The 12,721-nt window shown below is 40.5% G+C and overlaps 1 protein-coding gene across 1 annotated transcript in view; it reads left to right on the forward strand.

Annotated features, from left to right (window-relative positions):
- The window catches only part of PTPRO (protein tyrosine phosphatase receptor type O), a 255,932-nt gene that overhangs the window by 148,938 nt on the left and 94,273 nt on the right, over positions 1-12,721 (forward strand). The window contains exons 3-7 of the mRNA XM_045288403.1: positions 273-431; positions 3,471-3,623; positions 4,512-4,967; positions 7,160-7,321; positions 11,288-11,484. Coding sequence (XP_045144338.1) covers positions 273-431; positions 3,471-3,623; positions 4,512-4,967; positions 7,160-7,321; positions 11,288-11,484 — 1,127 coding nt within the window. The remainder of the gene's footprint in view (positions 1-272; positions 432-3,470; positions 3,624-4,511; positions 4,968-7,159; positions 7,322-11,287; positions 11,485-12,721) is intronic.

Genomic DNA, 12,721 nt, shown 5'->3' on the forward strand with positions numbered 1-12,721 from the left:
CAGAAATGCTTACATACAGAATGAAAAATTCTTAAATCGTTATCACACTATTCTTTCTGTGAGGAGGAACACTAAATCCCTGAGCATTATGGTGTTCAGGACTCAGGGGAAGGAAAAAAGGATTTTTGTGTGAAGTTTTAATCTATCAAAATTGACTCAAATGGTAGCTGGTTTCATTTGGGATTTTAATTCATATACTCTTTGCTATGCCCAAATATTGATAATTGCCTTTCTCTTTCTTTCCTGTTACTCCATTTAATTACATTCTTTAGAACCTCTACCTGTAACCAGTGTTTCAATATATGATTACAAACCTTCTCCTGAAACAGGAGTGCTGTTCGAGATTCATTATCCAGAAAAATATAACGTTTTCACGAGAGTAAATATAAGCTACTGGGAAGGTAAAGACTTCCGGACAATGCTATACAAAGGTAAGACAAAAGGAAGGTTCAGTATATAGATGATGGCTGAGTCTCTTGTCATATGATTTTTGCAAAATACTCTTCCCTCCTGCACTAAAGAGGTTTTGTAATTCACTATTTGACCTATAAATGAACCATTAAAAATAATTATTGAACAATGAAAATCTTGTCTTGGGGAGTCTTAGGTCATCTGGTTGCATGCCATGCATACAGCATGAGAAACATTTAAATTGTTACCACGTTTTTCTTGCTAAAGCTAGCATATCTGGTGAAAAAAATAAATACACACGTACCTGACTCACCTAAGCATTTACCTAACCAAATCCTTCTGGATATGTTAAAGAGGGTTAAAAAACATCTTTAGGAATCTCAAGCTTAAGGGATACCCTTCACAAAGACAGCACAAAGATTACCCTCAAACTCAAAATACAAATAACAGTATGACAAGCTAAATGATTGCAATAATATATGGAAATTGGTTTCACTGTTTTGACTGGCTTGATGGGGAGAACCCTATAGAGAGATGAGAGGAGAGAGCCCAGGGGAATTAATTACTCAAATCATTCCAAAGAATAATGTCAACCTCCCTAGGTAGACTATGTGCATGCATAGGTGTGTGTGTGTGTGTGTGTGTGTGTGTGTGTGTGTGTGTGTGAGAGAGAGAGAGAGAGAGAAACAGAGAGACAAAAGCAAAGCTAAAGACAACAGAGACAAAAGATAATTCGGCTGCATTAAGAGAAGATCTAAGTGTAAGAAGTTGAATACTGCCAAGACAAAAACATCGCTGCAGGATTGTCGAATGATGCTATCAAAGCTGACTGAGTATAGCTGAAGCATATAACGATGGAAAAGAAAGCACGTAAAACCAGTTGCTATCATATGGATTCCTGGGAGTTTCTGCATAGAACTGCCCTCAATAAAATTTTAATTTCCAAAAATAGATCAGCAGGCCTATCTCTCAAGGTACCTGTAGGTGGCTTCAAATCACCCTTCTTTAGTTAACAGCAAAGCACATTAACTGTTTACATCAACTACATTCTACCCTATACACAGGGCATGGTATCTAGAAATATACTACTAGGACTTGCTGCATTTACAAACTTCTGTCTTCAGAGGATCTCATTGGTGAGATCCTGTTTGAAACCATTCCAGTGCTTTTTACGTAAAATTCTATAAACATAAACATAGGCACCACAGACTTGTATTCTTTATTTTCAATGAAAATAGATTTTCTGAAAATTATTAAGACCATATTTATTGACTCATCATACGCAAACACAAGTTCATCAACAAGTAACAAGCCATCACTGAAAGAAATTGGGTTGAGTTACAAACCATGGTTTAAAAATAAGTTCATCAGCTCCTATTTTTTAAGGTCAGTGCAATTTCTTAACTATTTCTAATTTTGGTAATTCAATAAATTGAACTTTTCTTTTCCCTTATTTATTTTTAACTTGGATTGAATTTTTTTAATGTATACAGTTTTCTTCAGTGGTATCCATGCTGAATCCAAATTTTCATTTATTCTTTCTTTGAGCAAATCTCACCTGCCAATTAGCAGAAACACTGATTGATTTTAAAGGAAGTTTATTTTAACAAGCAAACCTTTCTGAAAGCAAAGCTTGGAAAAATCACTTTTTTCTCTATCAAAAAATGATAACATTCTTTGGGTTTTAAATCTTAAACCAAATATTAAAAATAAATCAAGTCTCAGAACTTCTGCACACTATCTTCTCTACTATTTCTTCTCATTTTCAGTAGTTCCACATAAATAAATGAATGTCCCAAAAGCTTGACCCCCAGTACAGTGTTGGAGTTGACTGCTTTGAAGAGGCTGTTCTTCCTCAGTCATATGATGAGTGCTTTCAACCGGAGAGAACAAGCTTCCTGCGCTGTCGCAGACAATGGTCCACTGTTATCCAGAAGGTTCTCAATGGCCTTTCTGTGGTTCAGAAGTGGAGTACCTTTTCCTTCTTCCTACCCTACTCTTAGTCTCAAAGCTCTATTGAAACCTGTCCACCCTAGGTGACGATGCTGATATTTGAAATACCAGTGACAGAGCTTCCAACATCACAGCCACACTCAAACCAAACCACGACTGTACCATATGGCAAACTGACACACAAGTCCTGGAAGACTCAGCTCAAGTATCCATTAGCAATTGGGATGTGGAATATACCAAGTCTGATCAAGAAGGGGAAGCTGTCAAAAATGAAATGGAACACATGAAGGTAGACAGTCTAGGCATTAGTGAGCTGAAATAAACTGGTGCTGGCCATTTTTTTAATTGGAGACGCATATGGTCTATTCTGGGAATGGCAAATTAAGAAGGAAAAGCATTTCATTTATTGTCAAAAAAAATTTTAAAGGTAAAAATTTTCAAGATCCATCCTGGAAGATATTAAAGATAATTACCAACTTCTGCCATCTGAAATTAGCTAGAAAGACAACCAAGATGCATTAGAAATTACTGGGGATCAGAACAGGAAAGTTGGAAACAAAGACAGAATGGTAGTTGGAAAGTTTTGCCCGGGAAATAGAAACAAGTCTGAAATCACGTGATAGAATTTTGCAAGACCAAAGACTTACTCAACAGAAGTACATGTTTTCAACCACATAAATGGTAACTGTGCCTGAGCCTCACCACATAGAACATACTGGAATTATATCAACCACATCTATGAAAAGGGACGATGGGGAAATCTCACTATCATCAGACAGAACAAGGTCAGGGCTTACTACAAAGATGGTGCAGGATTAGACAGTGCTTCATTCTTTTGTACATCAGGTTAACAGGTTGATATAAGCTCCTGACAACAATCTTCTCCATTTAACATCCTAGAAGTTCCTATAATAAGAATTCAACTCTGAGCACACCCAGGCCCCAGACGGATACTGGTCTTTCCAGTGGAAAGTCTGAGGAGTTATTACACTTTCATCCCTATCTTTCTCCTCATTTGTATTTCATTATTGATTAAAGTTAGAATGTTCTATAAGTGTGCGGTCCTTGGATTATATATTTAATATAATTGATTTTTCTCTTCCCAGACTTCTTTAAGGGAAAAACAGTGTTCAACCACTGGCTCCCAGGAATATGTTATAGCAATATCACCTTCCAGCTGGTGTCCGAAGCCATGTTCAATAAAAGTACTCTTGTGGAGTACAGTGGTGTCAGTCATGACCCCAAGCAGCATAGAACTGGTGAGTGTTCGGAAGTGTCCAACTTAATAAGTGTGTATGTGTGGGTGCAGAGGTATATGACAGCCCAAAGGAAGGAACAACACTTTTATTCGAAGTCCATGGAAGAGAGAACGTTTGAGCAGGCATGTGAAAGAAAGATGGATACAAAATGTTGCAAGAAGAAATCATTCATAGCTTCCTATCGCTAGAAAAGTAGGCTTCCATGCGCTATAAAAAGATGCTTCATTTTATACTCGTGTCATTTTAGACAGTAGATGTGTGAAGTCTTCACTCCAGCCTGTATGTGACTGTCTCTAGAGACAACTCGTGTCCACCTTTCCTCACTTGGACCCCTAAGAACCCTATGGTTACTTTCTCCTGAACAAAATCCAGGAATAGAGATTTAGGTCTTTAAAGTTTTAAATAAAATTGTTATAAGCAAAAGAATATTTGCATAACTGTGCTACGCATTGCTATCAAGTCAATTCTGACTTCGAGTGACCCGCTATCAAGTTTCTGAAACTGTTGAGTCTTTATGGGTACAGTTCAATCTTTCTCCCACAGAGTAGCTAGTGGGTTTGAACTACCAACCTCGTGGTTAGCGGTCCAATGTCTAACCCATTGCGTCAAAATTAAGGGCTCTTGAAGTGTGCTACATAAATAGTTCAATTACCATGTTGACAAGTGAGTGGATTTGAAGTGTTACTGGTGATGCTCTAATAGACATACATCACGCACAGAAACTTAGAAGTGCTTCTTCTTTAAATCACAATTGTTCTTTACAAATTTGAATAGATATTAGAAGTAAAATTAAATGTTATCTTGTCAATCTCCTTATGCGTTTCTCGCCTTATTCACTAGGTTAGAGTTAAAGAGAATACTTACAGGTGAAAATTCTGTCTCTTGCAGCCCCTTATCCCCCCCGAAATATTTCAGTTCGCATTGTGAACTTGAACAAAAACAGCTGGGAGGAAGAGAGTGGCAGTTTCCCGGAGGAATCATTCATGAGATCATCAGATCAATCCCTGGGAAAAGACAAACTCTTCGATTTCCCGGTCGAAACTCCTGAAATCCCCTCTGGCAACATTTCTTTGGGTTGGCCGGATTTTAACCTCAGTGACTACGAAACGACATCTCAGCCGTATTGGTGGGACAGGGCACCTGCAACTCCTGAAAAGGAAGACGGATTTGTCAGTGTACTTCCCATGGAATATGACAACAACAACAATAATAACACACTCGGGGAGAGTGAAAAATCCTTATCAGGCTCCTTTGCGTTTTTCCCTGTCCAAATGATATTGAGCTGGTTACCACCGAAGCCACCCACTGCCTTTGATGGGTTCCACATTTACATAGAAAGAGAAGGTAAAGCCATAGCAAATCGGGGGTGAGGGTGGGGGGACTGAGTAATGATATAATAAAAGGGGGTTAAAAGAACTAAAAGAAAACCCACTGTTACTGTGTTGATTCCAGCTCACAATGACCCTATCGGACAGAGTAGAAATGCCCGGGTTTCCAAGGCTATAAATCTTTGTGTGGACAGACTGCCTCATTTTTCTCGTACAAAGCAGCTGATGGATTCAAACTGCCATCCAGTCAGTTCATAGCTCAACGCTTAACCCACTGCATCCCCAGGGTTACTTAGCAGTGGAAAGGGAATTGATATTTTTTAATTTGAGATTTAAAAGAGATGGAAATGAGTTTATACCTAAGAAAATGGTAAAGAGAAAGAAGAACTTGATTCAATACACAAGACAGACTGAGACTAAAAAACAAAAATGGATAGATTGGACCAAAACTCAGAAGATTTGGGTAACTCATAAATTTCAACCTTTGGTAATATCATGTATTATTACCCAACATCTCAGATATCCAGGATGCTGAGAAACACCTTAAAGTTGTATAATTAAAGATCTTACCACAATAACACAATATCCTTGAGGAAATGCCTGTCTTCATATATGCAAATTTGTCAAACAAATCTCTGTGTCCTGCTTGTCTAGTTTACCTTGTACCCCTTAGAATATTAGAAGATGCCCCGCTGGAGAGATCACCAATCACAGTTTCCCCAAAGAGGAGCTGTAATAAAAGAGAAAATACGTTGCAAATGCTACTTTCACAACTGTTACTTCATTAAATCTTCTATTCACTTATCCAGCATCTGAGCTCCATCTTTAGCCCACTGGTGTAGTGGTTTTGCATTGTGGACTGCTAACCGTAAAGTCGGCAGTTCGAAACCACCAGTCACTCCTTGGGATGAAGATAAGGCTCTCTCCTCCCATAAAGCATTAACAATCTCAAAACCCCACAGGGGCTCTTCTGCCCTGTCCTATAGGGTCACTATGAGTCGGAATCAACTCAAGGACAGTGAGTGGGATTATTAAAGGTAGTGTCATGGAATTTGGCAAATTTGGCCCACACGTTATAGTGACTTGTTTGCTTGGTAGGTTTTTATGATTATTCACTATTAATTTTATTTTAACAGTAGCATACTTCATTTTATGCTTTCTAGTCTAGTAGTATACATGTCAAAAGTTGCCAAATTATCAAAATTTGAAGTTCGAATGACAGTCTTATTTTCAGGGTAGGTACTGAGTATCATGTAGTCTCATATAGACAAATTATTCACTGCTATATTAAAAGCATGTGATACAAAGATGTGTGGGTTCCTCTTAACTAGATGGAGCCATCAATCAAACCCAAGTACAATATGGAATAGAAATACTTTGTCATTTCCAATTATTTGAGACAAAAATTTTAATACTTGCCTCGAATTATTTTCATTAGAAAATGTCCTTAATCTATATTTTATTTTTCTGTTCCCCAATATGTTCTATGGAAAATAGGGCCTTTGTGACTCAAAATATTTTCTCTGCCTACTTTTAGGAAGATCCAGCAATACTTTTTATCAGCCAGCAGTGTGTTCTTTTGAAGGCAATAGTCCCCACCAATTGATGGTAATGACTTCCAAAGAGCAATGAGCAGCAGGGGATGAACTTTGAAGCCATGCAAAATAAGTTTTACTTTTCAAAGTCTCTGGAAGCAAACAGACGAAGGAAAAATTACTGCAAATGTCAGGAAATATATCCTGAAAAAATGATCATAACTGAAAAGATCAAAGACATTTCTAGTTATTTAATACTACCATGAAGAGATCATAAGAAATTCGGTCCTGGCGATTTTTAAAATTCTTTATGTCCTGAGACGAGCAGGTTGATGAGTGCTACCTACCCTTAATACTGTATTTCTATTTTATGCAGCACATCTGTCTAGAGAACAGTACACAAATGTATGCCATATATAAGCATCCCGGTTTTACTTTATTTGGTAATTAAAAATATGGAAAAAACCGGTTGGATCTCCTGTTCTCCCAGGCTGTCCAGCGCCTTTAGTTTCCAGGTGCACGTCAACTGGGCAAAAGGAAGAAAGGCACATGAAACGACGCGGTGTTCTGTTTGTTTGTTTGTTTGTTTTCTAACGAATTGGATTGTCTGTAGCCAGAGTCCTTGCAAGTGTTCATTCATCCATACATATTCTCTTTTTTATATACGATTCAGAAAACTTTACTGAATATGTGACAGTGGGCGAAGAAGCACACGAATTTGTTGCTGAACTGAAAGAGCCTGGGAAATATAAATTATCAGTGACAACGTTCAGCTCCTCAGGATCTTGTGAAACTCGAACAAGTCAGTCAGCAAAGTCAGTGAGCTTTTACATCAGTAAGTATCGAAGAGATCCCTTTGCACTTGCAGGGGAGCTAGAACACCTAAACGCCTGAGATGAACGATACCCGGTGTCGATGAGTCATCAAAGCGTGAGGATCCTGAGAATTCTTCAAGGTCAAGGAGATGCTGAGCTCTGTAAAAGTTTTGACGGCAGAGGAAATATATGTATGTTTGATGGTAGACAACCTGCCCAGGAATTTCATTTGAGGACTTAAAAAAAACTGAGGGTGATCGCTGAACATTTATTAACTCATTCACGACTTGTGGGATTTAGCGTGCCCACATTCATCTGCTTCCTCTGGGGTTTATTGGGCATCTGCTTTCCCATGGGCAGGGGAGGTGGCTGTCAGAGGGGACCCATATAACTGTCTACAGTGGGGAGACATGGGCAGATCACAAATCACTGTTTTTACAGGTTTAGGGAATGAGAGGAGAGGAGTCACAGTGGTGCCACAGTGCACGGATAACCACACCCTCAGAGGTTCAAAACCACCCGCTGCTCCTGGGAAGAAGATGAAACTGCCTGCTCCCGTAAAGACCGACAGTCTCAGAAATCTGAGGAACACTTCTCCTCTGTAGGGGCAATACTATAGACTACAGTATAGAATCTGTAGACTCTATAGGGACACTGCGAGTCTGAATCCACTCTATGGCAGTGGGTTGGAGTTTGGGTTTAATATAAAATATAGGTTAAATGCCATGCTAGTGGTATACTTTTTATGAAACGTCTGTCTTTTTTGGCTTCTTTTTGGTGGGACATAAGCTTTGTGAGTGTATTTCCTGGGTCCCTGTGTTGGGTTTGGAAGTTGCCTCTCTCATTCATCTCAACAAGGATTCTATGGTCACAGAATTCTGTATTTTCAGGTACCAGGAATTGCACACACTGACAAGGGATCTGGAAGGTAGTGTAGAGTCCATAGGGACAAGTGTGTGCCACATAATTTTACCTCTGGAGTACAGAGTATCACATATATCTCACATAATACAACTCAAACTCTAGTAAGACATTTGTTTTCTGCATAATATGCATCAAAATTGACATGTCCTGAGAACATTTCAGAAATGTTCCTTGATGTTTGGTATACATTTAATTAATGAAAACACATGGTATCAAAGTGGAAAACAATTTGGTCACGAAAGGGTTAAAATGACCTTCCACTCGGGTGTCCATAACCAACTGTGGAAAATATGACTTTTGTTAGAGCCCATAATGAAACTTACTATTGTACAACTGTGTGAATATTCTCAGCAGTTACTGCCCAACTCACTGCCATCAAATTGATTCCAACTGTCCTAAAGGACAGAACTTTCCCTGTGGGGTTCTGAAACTATACACCTTCCCAGGAATAGAAAGCTTTGTCGTTCTCCCATGGAGTGACTCATGAACTGTGTATCTTGTGGTTTGCAACCACTGTGTCCCCAGGCCTCCTATGCAGATCAAACTGGAGGACCCTCAAAGCCCGCTGGCCAGTGTGAGGGCAGGTCTACTGCTTCTCTGCGGAGCAAGAGCAGAACACTAGTTGGCCTCTACAGGCTGCACAAAGGGCACATGTGTTTGTAATGTGTGATTGAGTTAACTGGCTATATCTACTCTAAATTTGAGGCCAAAGATTAATTGTCTAGTGTATTAGAATTTAAAGCCTCTAATTAGCAGAAAGAAACACCAGAATGCAACAGATTAAAATTACTATCAATAAAGGTTGTCCATCCTATACCCTATTGCCTTCTCCAAAGGTAAATTTTCACCTTTTAAGCAACTAATCCTCAAAAAACTAAAAAGGGGAGGAAAAGGGGAGTTAGAAGACAGGAGATCCATTTATTTAACAGATGAAAAGATTTGAAAATAGTCTATGAGATTTAGGGTACAAAAAATGCCCCAACTCAATTATAATTTAAGGAGAAATTTTATTAAGTTTAAAAAGGGACAAAGACGGAGACACATCATTGGATGAGGGAAGCCATTCGCATGAGGATTTACAGGGAGGGCACTCATGAAATTAAGACACTGAACAAAGGAAACGGTCACACACTCATGATTGGTGGCAGAGAAGACACATCATAGCTGCCGATGAAACTACAGAAGCAGGAATAAGACTGTGATTGGGACATGTCCATTATGTTCGACAGAAGAGCTTACAAGATCAGTCCAGGACCTTCAGACCAAGGCAGTAGGGGGGGACTGACAGGTCATGACCCTCTGAGCCTTTATACTCTCTGCAGTTTGATGATCTCTATCAAAGGTATACCAGTCAATGTCTAAGAGAGACTTCCCCTGTCTGGCTAGAAAGGGGTGGAGATAATCTACTTTCAAATCCACCCTGCCCATGTATTCTCTCTACAGTCTTGGTTAATGATCAGAAGAAAGTCAGGGGAGGCTTAGTCTATGTGGGACTTCTGCTAATGGATTTTGAGTTTTCACTACCATCCATAACCTTCTGCAAATGAGTGCTCAGAATTTAAGCTCTAAGACATGTGTGATAGTTGTGCTTAATGAGTGAGAAATACTGATTAAATTTTTGAAAAATCCTTTAACATATAGTATCTTCATAATTGCCTGGAAGATATTTCAAGTATGGGAAGTATTGGGTGTGAGAGCATTTGAAAATGAGAGTATAGCATTCAGTTCTTCCCATGAGACCCATGAGACTGCTATCTTCATTGAGTTTCAAGTGCTTATTAGCTCATTGACATTCGTCCGGTCATTTCTGTCTCTGGGCCTCTGTTTCCTCATCAATAAAGCAAGGCATTGTACCACTAAAGTTATTTCCAATTCTAACAGTAGATATGTACCCATTTGAAAGGCGCAATGACTAAGGTTTGGAAAAGTTAGGTCATTCACTAAAGTTACAGTCCCTGCTCAGGAGCGAAGGTGACACATAGGCCCTTGTCTCCACACAATTCTTCCCTCTCTGAGTGCTCCAGAGAATCTGACACCAGGGTGAAGAGCTTGGATTTTGGAACAAAACTTTCCATGTTTCAATCCCAATGCTAAGGTATCTCTAAATGTCCTGAGTGCGAAGCTTCCTCAACTGAAAGATGAGTTAGTAGTACTGATCTCACGGGCTCGTGATGGAAATTAAAGGATTTAATTTAAATTAAAGGATTAGAAGATGGAAATGTGTGTCTCCTCAGCAGAGCCACTTGCTTTTTCTCCTCTCTTCTAGCCAAGGAATACAGCTTTCTTAACAGAAAGCGAGAGATGCATCTTAAGCAAATAAAAGGAAGTTGCACATTTGCATTTCAATGGGAAATCTGGGGGCAGATAATAATCACCTTGACATTTCTTGAGTCCTTCCTAAGTGTCAGGCATTGTGCTAATAATCACTCTAGAAACCTAAGAGAACCAATGTCATGGTGGCACTTCTCTGGAGATTTTTTATAATGAGGATCCCACCATGTCCTTCAAATGATCAGCCAGGTTGGAGCCACCTTCTGTTAATTAAGCCAGCCTGTTGCCCGTTTCTTCTCTAATGCAGTCACGGCCTGCCTCGTTGAGCCTGTTGTTGCCAAATGTAATAAATTCTTTACGCGATGATGTTGTAGTAGAGGCTAATTTGACTCCCAAAGTCATGATTTCTAAAGACCAAAGGAAAGGCATTATAAAGAGATGAAATGCCACACAGCCACACCCACTTGATGTTTTAAAAAGAAGTAAATTCCCTCTGGCTGTGGATGTAAAGGAATGATCTCAGATGCACATGGTAAATGAAGTTCAGCGCAGTCTCTCCGGAGAATTATTTTTTGGTTGCTGATGCTCCTGTTGCTGTTGAGGTCAGTGTGAAGGTCGTGGAGGTGAGGGCGTGAGCGAGATGGGGAATCTAAAGGGCTCACTCTCACTGCCAGTCTTGCACTGAAGATCTTTGTAGGGCAAAAGAAAGCAATGTGTTTTTAGAACTTGAATCTTTTACCTCCCCCAGCTCAGCTTCCAAATTCACTTGTGCGCTGATTTAAAATCCGCAGGTCCTTCAGGAGAGTGGATTGAAGAATTGACCGAGAAGCCCCAGCGTGTGAGTGTGCACATCCTAAGCTCAACCACGGCCTTGATATCCTGGACGTCTTCCCACGAGAACTACAACAGCACCATCGTGTCCGTGGTGTCGCTGACCTGCCAGAAACAAAAGGAGAGCCAGAGGCTTGAAAGACAGTACTGCACTCAGGTAAAGATGGGCGCGCAGAGAGCTGTAGCCACATAAAGGCAACAAACAGAGACAATGTGCAAGAATCCCAGGTAGAGGTTCCCCTGGGCGGGTTGTAAACAGCGCGACCCACAGCCAGGAAGTGAGTGTAGTGGCACTTCCAATTTTCGCTTGAGAGGAATTGAGAAGGTTGCCATCTTCCTTTTAAACCCTTGACAATTGTCACAGCAGGCCCACGTTCCTTCTGCTACCTTGTGTCTGAGTGGCGTAAACATCTCTCAACCACTGCCTGAAAGGCTGGTGGTTTTGAACCAACTCCAAGGTCCCTCAAAGGACAGTTTGCGGTCTGCTTCGGAAAGGCCGCAGCCTTGAGAACCATGTGGATCCGGGCTGCTTTCACACACACGAGTTCTCCATGAGTCGGACGCAACCCAAAGGCAACTGACAACACCGCCACCGCCGTGTGCCAGGTTCTGTGAGGCATGTGGGATAGCCGGAATATTTCTCATGCCCTGCTCTGTGCTAGCTCAGGGTCTAGTGAGGAAGGGCATATGCTAACATGTGTACTCAAACCCATCAAAGCCCTCGCCTCAAGTCACGTCTGGCTCAAAGCAGCGCACGCTATATTCTAAGACCTCGGTTAACAGTAAATGATCGAGAGACCTTTGAGTGCATTGAATGGAAGGGCTGAGTAAGAGTGCTGTGACTTGCAGTCCCTTCATGAAATCGGTCTGTTGAAGCCCTCACCCCTGTGTCTGAATTTGGCCTTGTGTAGAAACAGGAATCTTCTTTTGTTATCCTAATGAGGTGACAGCAAGGTAGTTGGGTCCTAGACCTAATCCCTTGGAGTAAGGTCTGCTAAAGAGGGGGAAAAGACGTGGAAAGACACACACACACAGAAAGAAGGTGCCACTTTAGGAGACCTCTGTAAGCCAAAATATGTCAAGAAATCCCTGGCATTTCAGACGAGGAGACCAGGAGGACCTTTCTTAGCACAGCCCATGCATGGCCCTACCAGTGTTCTGCGTTTCGACGCCTCATCCAAAACGGAGACAACACATTCCAATTCTTTGAAACCACTCACTTGGGGTATTTTTGGTAAAAGAGCTCTAAGAAACAAAGACAGGAAGATGAAGGTTTGTTAAATGGACAGAAGAACTTCTCAGAGAAGATAACTCAGCAAAGGGTTTGGGGGAGAGGACTATTTTATCTTTGGGGAATTTCTCCTTTTCTTCCCCTCCTTTCCTTTTAATTCTAA

Source organism: Echinops telfairi, unplaced genomic scaffold (genome assembly GCF_000313985.2).
Source record: "Echinops telfairi isolate 266 unplaced genomic scaffold, ASM31398v2 ScPeMD7_21;HRSCAF=78, whole genome shotgun sequence".
In the NCBI taxonomy this organism is placed as follows: Eukaryota; Metazoa; Chordata; class Mammalia; order Afrosoricida; family Tenrecidae; genus Echinops; species Echinops telfairi.